We start from the raw sequence: 9,576 nt of genomic DNA, 5'->3' as shown, positions 1-9,576 counted from the left end.
TTTCCTCTGCAGTGGTCCAGCTGCCTTGTGCTGGAGCTGGAGATGGAACCATCTACAGGCCTTGAGGAAGAAGGAAAAGGCCCAGCACCCTCAGAGAGGAGGTGTCTACTCATTTCCGGTGGGCCTTGTTTCTCTTTCTCCACTTCCGCCTTCTATCTTTCCCCCCAACTTGGCTCAGGCTGACAAGGAAAAGGGCAATGGATGTATCGGTATTTTTTCCTGGTGGGGGAAGGAGGTGGAGATTGAGGAAAGAAAAGAGCTGGGAAGGATGATTGGCAGCGGGCCCCGCCTTCTTTTGTCCTCCTCCCCGGGTACTTACTCTGGCCCCTTCAGGGAAATACACCTGTTTGAGGCCAGCAGCAGGTGGGGATAAGACTCACTGCTGCTCCAACACTGTGCTGTGGAGCTCCCCTGGGGAGCCCCAGGGACTGCTTCTGGAGCCATGAGCCAGCCTCACTGGAGGAGGGTCCCCTGGGTGCTCCTGAGCTGCTTGTGTTCCTGCCTCCTTTGGCCTGTGATCCTGGGTAAGTGATGCACCCCGGGAAGCATTCTGCAGGCAGAAGGAACTGGCTTCAAGGGGCCACACACCCAGGAGAGGTGTGTGTGTGTGTGTGTGTTTGTGTGTGTGCATGTGCACGTGCATATTCGTGTATGTAAGAGAGGGAGACAGACAGGCAGACAGACAGAGACAGAGAAAGAGAGCATAGAGTTAGAAACAGAGAGACATAGAGTTAGAGACAGAGACAGACAGGTGAATGCAGAGATGGGATAAAATGGGAGAGACAAATGGGGAGAATACTAGAAAAGAAAGAAGAGACAGAGGTAGAGAGTAACAGAGATATTTGGGGGACAGGAAGTGGCCTGGTTTGGGAAAGCCATGATGGACAGGAGGAAGCAGGGCTCAGTTTCATAGAGGGCCAGAATTATAGCAAAGAAGAGAATTGAGGAGGGAGATTGACAAAACAGGAAAGCTGATGAAATAGTGTGTGTGTGTGTGTGTGTGTGTGTGTGTGTCAGTGTGTCAGTGTGTCTGAGTATCTGTGTGTGCCAGTCCAGGGGCTTGAACTTAGTGTCTAGGCACTATTCCTGAGCTCTTTTGCTCAAGGATAGGGCTCTACTACTTGAGCCACAGCTCCACATCCGGCTTTTTGATAGTGTGTTGGAGATAAGAGTCTGGTGGACTTTCCTGCCCAGGCTTGCTTTAAATCACGATCCTCAGGTCTTAGTCTGAGTGGCTAGGAGTATAGACACGAGCCATGAGCCCCGGCAAAAGCTGGTGAAATAAATGAAAGAAATCATCCAGAGGTGTCTAGTCATAGGACAGTCCATTGAGAAATAAACAGAGCAAAGCAAAATGGACAGAGAAAGAGAAAAAGTCAAGGGAAATGAACAGAAATGAAGGGAAAGGGTAAGGACAAGCCAGCTGGTCTGGAAAATGGTAGAAGCCAGGCAGGGACAAGAGGTGTCCAAAGTGATGATTACAGTCATCCTGTTACCCTGACGTTGGATTTAAAAGCCTCCTGTTGGAGCAAAGTGTTGGTGGCTCACATGTGTGATCCCCGCTACCTGGGAGACCATTGGAGTCATGGTTAAAGGTCAGCTGGAGCAGAAAGACGTTAAGAGCCCTTCTTGAAGAAGAGCTGGATTAAGTGGTGTTTACCTGTTCTCCTAGCTACTGAGAAGCCTAAAGTAGGTGGATCACACCCAGGTATACACCAGGCAAGTCTCTATCTCAAAAAATAAAGAGCAAAAATCAGGGCCAGAGGGCTGGGATGTAGCTCAGTGGCAAAGCGCTTGCCTAGCAAATGCAACGTCCTGGGTTCGATCCCCAGTACCAAAAAAGAAAAGACAAAGAAAAAAAGCAGGGCCAGACATATGGCGCAGCAGTAAAAGCTCCTTTTTAGGAAGTGTGAGGACTAGCGTTCAAACCCAAGCATTGGGAAGAAAAAAACCAAAACCTCTTTTTGGGCCCATGTCCTAGAACTAGATGTGGCCTCCTGCACAGCCCACTTCCTCGTCACATACAGAGTTTCGAGTGGGGTGGACCCAAGTCCTCGTGAGGATGTTCTGTATTTCTGGGTGTCTGGCGCTTCTGCGAGGGTCTGGAGAGAGTGAGAGAACACAGACCAAAGTTGGAGTCATAGCTCTTCCCTCACCTCAGCAGGCCTAACTCAGTCAAGGAACTATTTCCTAGGGAATGGGTCAGAAGGAGCATACCTTCTTATAAGACAGTGCTGCAAAATACTCTGCTTTCCTTAACGTGTGTCTGTGTGTGTCTATGTATGTGTGTGTGTGTGTGTGTGTGTGTGTGTGTGTGTGTGTGTGTGTCCCAGTCCTGGGGCTCGAACTGAGGGCCTCACTGTCTCTGAGCTTCTTTTTTGCTCAAGGCTAACAAGCACTCTACCACTTGAGCCACAACTTCACTGCTGGCTTTTTGGGGGCTGGGGTAGTTAATTGGAGATAAAAAGTCTCACTGTCTTTTCAAATGGTGATCCTGAGATCGAAGCCTTCTGAATACTTGGGATTACAGGCATGAACCACTGGTGCCTAGCTTTCCATGACATTTTAAGCGTTTGTCTAGGATCAATTGAAACACCTACCACCTCAACTTTTGCCATTCACTTCCAAGGCTCTTAACTCAAGATAAGGAAGCAGGGACCAGAAGGAGTGAGCTGAGGCCAGCTCCTCAGGGCTTCTCCTGGATGAGGAAGAAGGGTGGCTATGGGCGCCATGGCCCCTGGGGCAGTAGGAAGAAGGAAGAGGGGTGTGTGCAGAGGTGGATTCAGGAGCCCTGGTTGTCCTGGCTTTACTGCTAGGTGTTCTGGTCTTTGTGACTAGCTCCTATCCCAGCTCTCCTGGCTTTGGCTTCCCTATGTCAAAAGCATGTCCTCCTGACGCACCAGCTTAAATCACATTTTGTGATTTAAAGTAAACTCCAACAATGTCAGGTACCAACTGTTCACTCAGCCCCAAGTGTCACAATCATTCAACTCAAGAGAGCCAGGAAGAGGGTTTTAGAGATCAAGAGCTAGGGTGGATGGCAGGAAAAGAGGAGGGGTGTGGCCAAGAGAAGGGGGTGGGAGGAAGATGGAAGTAGGATGAGCTGAAGAAGAGTGGGAATACCCTGGAGCTCTGGGTCCGATGACAGCGTGGACCAGGGCCAGGAAGGTCAATGGGAGGAGCGTGGGAGGTGGTACTTGAGCACCACATAGGACCTTAGGAGGACTTTGTGAGGGAAAAGCAGGTGGTTCTGCTTTCTGGAGCAGTTTCTGGGGGACTAGAGGCCTTTCCCTATGGCTGCACTACCTGTGAAGCAGGTGTTGGAGCCACCTCTGCCCTAGGCCAAAAGAAAGCCCAGGTTTCCATAAAGGAGCTCTGTGGTGAGGAGTTTCTTCAGGAAAAGTCCTGATGAGGAAGTAGTATTGTACATAGAGCAAATGGTTCCTGGTAGTTCCTGCAGGAATGGTTCATCTTACTGGGCTCATATATGCCTCCATCTTCCATAGACCATTAATGGAGGGGCTACCAGTCTGATCACCCAAGAGTTTAGCAGACTATAGCAAGTACAGGGCAACAGAGAAGGGGCCTAATGGCTTCCTCTCAAGAGATTTGCCACTGCATTTATCAGGCTTGGAGAGACCTCCCCAACCTGTCGCCAAGGACCCCAAAGTCTCCTCAGGCTTATCTGTACCCCGAAGGCACCCCTCTCTGTGCCCAGCAATATCCAGAAGAAGGAGATCTGTGAACAAAAAGTCCAGCAAGCCAATGATCAGTAGATGTGTAGCACAGAGCAGGAACTTAAGGTCAGGAGACCAGTGTCAATGTTGTTACTTAGCAGGGAACACAGGCCAAGTCCTTTTAGCTCTAGTGTCTCATCTTCAATGGCGAAACTAGTGGGATGGAAGGAGCCACTACATAGAATTGTCATTAAGATAAAACAAGACAGTGTCTAGTGAACATCAGAACAGCCTTAAAACTTCTTTGAGAGAGGCTGTTCCATTTCTGAGCTGGAAGGTTGGGGATGGAGAGCATAGTGAACCTGGGAATGGAAGGGAAGCCTCTGTAGGCTCAGTGACTGGGTCCATTTGTTCTAGGAGCTTAGGCCTTCCTAAAGCTACCCATCCTTCTTGTGGGTCAGCAAGGGTTGCAGGGTTTATAGAGATTGTAGCTTTGTCAGCTGCAGAGGCAAAGGCAGGCCTCGGCCACAGAACAGAGCATGCTGCATTGCCCTCTGGTCTCCACACCCTGATTTCTGGGCTCAGCTCCAAGGTGGAGGCTGGCCAGCCACTGTTTACCGTGTAAATTGGTTTGTGACTTCACCGCCAAGAAAGACTGAGAAGCACTTGGCCTTTTATATGCTTGAGCAAGTGGTTTGATACTGCATCTGTTTTCTGGTTTCATGGTGTGTTAAATGCCTCACACAGGCAGAGCCCAGCCTATGGAGGTGCTTCTTGCAGGCCAGAAGTGATACTCTAGGCCTGGTCTCCTCATTTCTTTCCCTCCATTCTATATTTTTCTATTGGGCTGAGCTCATTCCCTGGCATGTTACTGAGTTTCTGGATCAGAATGAAGATAATGTATCAGCCCTTCATAGAGGCTGAGTCCTCAATATTTTCCTGGAGACTCTGAAGGGGTCCTGGGAATGGGTGTATGCATGGCATTAGGCCTCTAAAATGGAGGCCATGCTCCTGGAGGGTGTGGTCCGAGTAGCAGGCATCTCTGCACTGCGCAGGCTCATGGTTAAGGCCCACATGGACATAGACTCTGTATGGCTTTCCCAGCTTACATTGTGGTTTGGGTTCCAAAAGTTTAGTCACAGTGGGTTTGGGGGACTTCAGAAAAGAAAAACACTTAGCCTTTGGATTTACTCATTCACTTTCATAACACTAAGATGAATAAGCCATGGTTCTTTCCCAAAGCACTCTTGTCTAAGCTAAGTGACCTATTAAAGGTGACATGACCTAGAAGTGAGATGCCTGGGACTAAAATCAAGATTTTTTTATTTTTATTTTTTGAACATTATTACAAAGGTGATGCACATAAGGGTTACAGTTACCTGAGTACATTCTGTCTCTGTTTAGAACCCAGGTTTCACTGGTAGTACACTATGTCCACAAATAAACCTTCCAGCGAGCCCAGTCCATCCTTGCTGAGAGTCATTCATTAATTCATTTAATTCAAAGACCATTTAAGGAACGCTACCATTGTTTCAGGGCAGAACTGGATGTACACAGTGAAGAATGAACTAAGGTGAGCCAGCTTCTCCCAGCTAAGATCTTACTGCGTGCAGTTAAAGAAATAATCACAGAAAAGTTCCCAACTCTCCAGGGAAGGAGGAGAGTGACAATGACGTCCTCTCTGATGCCTGGGTGTATGAGCTGAGGAAGCTGGAGATGGAGGTGAGCCAGGTATGAGCAGACAGAGCAATGGATGGCACTTGTAGGCCAGGAAAAAGCTCAGTCCCTTAGAGGGATTTCGAAGAGTGCCAGGGCTTTGCAGGCCATGGAATAGATTGTGGAATAGAAGTAACTAACATGGGGTGATGCAGAGAGATTTTAGATAAAGGAGTGGTATGTTCTGGTTTTGAAATTAACTTAGGAATGATTGAGTAAGGAAAATGGATTGGGGAGAAGGCAGAGATGAGTGGTTTTGGAGATGTCTCTTCTGGCTCCTACTGGAGGAGGGATCACCCTCCTGGCCTAGGGCGGCCCTTGGGATCTTGGTGACTGCTGGCTATGGTGGTGGCTACCTCTCTAGGGCTATAATCATCATGCCAGACTCCTTTTGTTCCTGAGACCACCATGACAATCCTAGAAGAAATAGGTGCAACCACATCCCACCTTCCAACCTCAGCAGGAACAGCCAAGAACCAGGGTCTGCGGATTTCTGAGTTTACTCACCTAATAGATGATTATGGAGTGCTTGTTATAGGCCAGGCTTGGCTCCTGAGCCAGAGCAGTCACCAAAGGGCCATGAGGAGTTGGTGCCCTTCCTTGTCTTTAGCTCTAGCAACCCAGGAAAATCACCCCATGGTAGGTAGAACCCCACTCATAGGGGATTCTGGGGTCAACACAAGTAGCTGCTGATGGTCCGGTTCCCTCCCTCAGCTTCTTTACACCTGCCAGGTCACTGCTGCCCAGATGTGAATGCTTTTTCTCTTCCAGGCTGATTTACAGGGCAGTGCGGGGCTTCTCCCCTGACCCTGGTGGCAGTGAAGTAACACATTATGGGAGACATGTTTAATGGGTACCTACCTCACCTCCAGCTCCAGGAAAAACTCAAGACAAACAGTGTAGGTGCTAAGAAGTTGGCTCGGTGCACAGAAGGTGCAGGCTTTGTTTTCTCTTCAGGGAGTGACTTTGCTGCTCTCTTGGAATGTAATCTGCCACAGCCGCCACCACTCCTCCTCCTGAATCAACACCACATCTAGCACTTTCTCATAGCCGGTGGAGTCACCAGAGGGTCCCTGGGAGGAACAATTCCTATCATCACTTTCAACTTGACCATCCCTGGAGTCCTGAGAGACCCAACATGGTCCCTGGATGTTTCCCACCCCACACAGTTCAAGGGGAGTAAAGTAACAACCTTGTTCAGCCTCTCTGACTGAAGTGGGAGCTGAGAACTAATGAAATCTCAGGGCCTCAGGTATGAGGAACAGCTTACCTCAGAGCCAGCTCTGGTGATCTCCCCATCCTCGAGTGAACCCCTCCTCTGAAAGAACTTCTCCACCCTGTCCCTTTCAGACTCCGTCATATAATCACATTCTCATCATCTGCGGGGGTCAGTAGCCATCACACCTCACTCTGATGTCAGCACAGCAAGAATGTCCTCACTGGTGTAGAGATGCCTCAGGAACTAACTTTCTTTCTTTCTTCCTTCCTTCCTTCCTTCCTTCCTTCCTTCCTTCCTTCCTTCCTTCCTTCCTTCCTTCCTTTCTTTCTTTCTTTCTTTCTTTTTCTTTGTAATTTAAATTTTATTGTAAAGGTTTCTTATAGAACCAGCTCTAGTGAGAATATTCTCAGATACTCAGCCACAACCAGAGGAAGTTCAACCATCACAAAGTGGCCTTCCTCTGTGGAGACTGCTTTGGCAACCTGCTTTCCTGCATCTTAATCAAAGGTGTGTGTGTGTGTGTGTGTGTGTGTGTGTGTGTGTGTGTGTGTGTGTTGGTGGTGATGGTGGTGGAGGAGGAGGAGGTAACAGAAGAAATTCTAGTTGCCCATCTCCATGGCTCTAAGGCAACTAGATCTGTGTTCTCAGCATCCCTGCAGCTACCTTCCAAAGCAGAACTATAAACCATTTTCCAAAGGAAGTCTTTGCTAAGGATAGGAAGGGAGAAACTCTCCTTCCTGGTCCCCAGAGCTGAAGATTACCCCCAGCAATGCAGTAGTTTGATGGAAGGTTAGAATGGAATGTATTAGTCAACTTTGCATTCTATAATAAAATACCAGAGTCAGGCTAACTTTATAAAGAAAGAAGGCTTACTTATCTCACAGTTGGGATGCATGAGGCAGGCTCAAGTGAGGCTCTCATGGTGAACATCAGGAGCCCATATGGGAATGGGCAATCAGATCGGCAAAACAGGAAGCCAGAGAGAGACAAAGGTCCTACAATCCTTTCCCCAGGAAGGCTTCTAGTGGACCTAAAGGCTTCCCAAAGTTCATCTCTTAAAGTTCCCACTACCATGCTGAGAACCTCCAAGAGATGACCCTTTGGGGATCACATCATATCCACACCACACAAGGGGTGAAAGAAATGGGATCAGGAGTGTTGAGAGGCTGCTGCAACCATTGGAATGATGATCACAGTGCAGTAAAGTGAGGAAGAGATGAAATCATTTAGAGGAGCAATAATTGGTGCCAAACAATGATGCTGGGGACAAGGAGGAGGAAAGAATTGAAGATGACTCAGAGTTCCTGGCCGGGACATCTGGGGGACTGTTAACAATTAACAGAAGGAAGAAAGATGGAAGACACCGTTGGAAGAAAATTTGACTTGGGCATGCTGCACAGGACCAGCTAGGCAGGAAATTGCTGGATGGCCAATTGGGAATGTGGGTGAGAGATCGAGAGGAACTGGAGATTTGTAAGGCATAAAGTAGGTGCAATAGAGAGAGAGACAGAGAGACAGATACAGAGAGACTGAGAGACAGAGACAGAGAGAGATAGAGACAGACAGAGACAGACACAGACACAGAAGGAGGGAGAGAGGGGGAGAGAAAGAGTACCTGAAGATGTCACCCAAAAGCGCAACTCCATTCTAGAGGTAAAGGGAAACACCATGAGAATATCAAGATGACCTTGGTCACTGTTAAGATTGGCACTCTATAAATGTTGGTCAAGTGAATGTATGGGTAAATAGATGGTGCCAAATAGTACAGGTATCAGGAGACCCGAGAAGAATGTGTCCTTGCCAAAGTGGCCAAGGAGTGAGGTGGAATGGAAAGAAGGCATGATTTATAGGTGTCAGCTACTCTGTATAAGATGCTCAATGGTGAAACAAGAAATAGAAAAAGAGGGAGCAAGATAAATGATAGGATTTTGTCTGTTTGTGCATGTACCAGTCCTGGGGCTTGAATTTAGGGTCTGGGCACTTTCCCTGAGCTATTTTGCTCAAGGCTGGCACTCTTCCACTTGAGCCACACTTCCATTTCTGGCTTTTTGGTGATTACATGGAGATATGAATCTCACAAAGTTTCCTGTCCAGGCTGGCTTAGAATTGGGATCCTCAAATCCCAGCCTCCTGAGTAGTTAGGATTAAAGGTATGAGCCACCAGTGCCCAGCAATGTTTCTTAAAATGTGGTCTGTAACCAGTCTGTATCAGATTTACTATGGGTACATAGTAAAATCATTAAAATGCAAATTCCTAGATCTCATCCTGTAATAGGAAACTGGATTCTCAATGTCAGCCCAAGGATTCATTTGTAATGCTCCTCCAGGGATTCTGATTCGACCTGTCATTCCATGACAGCTTTCTTAGCAAAAGGAACTCCTACTTCCCAAGGTTTCTTACCTAAGAATAATCATTTGCAAACTGTTTTCCTGAAGTGCTAAAGAATCTGTTGAAGGAATGGCCTAAGATTTATTGTTTAAACAGTAGTGAAAGACAAATGTAATAACTGCAGGTTTGTTGTGATTAGTGCACATCACTTCCTCTGATCAGGATAAGTCCAACAATAAATAAAACTACTCCACCCATATGAAGCAGTTCCCTTCACTTCCCATCCACTGAAGCCTGTGACAGGCTTCCATCAGTCATGATTAGAAAGTTTCTTACGTAAACATTGGAAAAGAGGACTGCCAGGTTACAGGTCTGTTTGAAGAGACTCAAAATCCATACTGGCAAGCAGAGAATTTTTCCAAGAGAGGGGATGATGGAAAACAGGACTCTTTTGGCACTGCCAATGAGAAGGTATGGTGGCTCAGTCTTTCTACCAAGAAATCTGGCAGTGCGTAGGAATAATATTAAAAATTGTACAGCCCTATTAGCTAGGAATCCATGAAGAGAAGTTGACATCCAGGGAAGTGGGGCTGAAATAGTGAAACAAAACTGAGCATAAAGCACAGCCCTCAAAG

General features: G+C 47.5%; 1 protein-coding gene across 1 annotated transcript in view; it reads left to right on the top strand.

Moving 5' to 3' along the window:
- Nucleotides 1-442: 442 nt before the first annotated feature.
- The window catches only part of Muc4 (mucin 4, cell surface associated), a 50,824-nt gene continuing 41,690 nt past the window's right edge, over nucleotides 443-9,576 (top strand). Inside the window, exon 1 of the mRNA XM_048345833.1 lies at nucleotides 443-524. Coding sequence (XP_048201790.1) covers nucleotides 443-524 — 82 coding nt within the window. The remainder of the gene's footprint in view (nucleotides 525-9,576) is intronic.

The sequence above is a fragment of the Perognathus longimembris genome, chromosome 5 (genome assembly GCF_023159225.1).
Source record: "Perognathus longimembris pacificus isolate PPM17 chromosome 5, ASM2315922v1, whole genome shotgun sequence".
NCBI classification, from domain to species: domain Eukaryota; kingdom Metazoa; phylum Chordata; class Mammalia; order Rodentia; family Heteromyidae; genus Perognathus; species Perognathus longimembris.
Note: the sequence above shows the minus strand (reverse complement) of the source record. Positions and strands in the feature narration are given on the sequence as shown.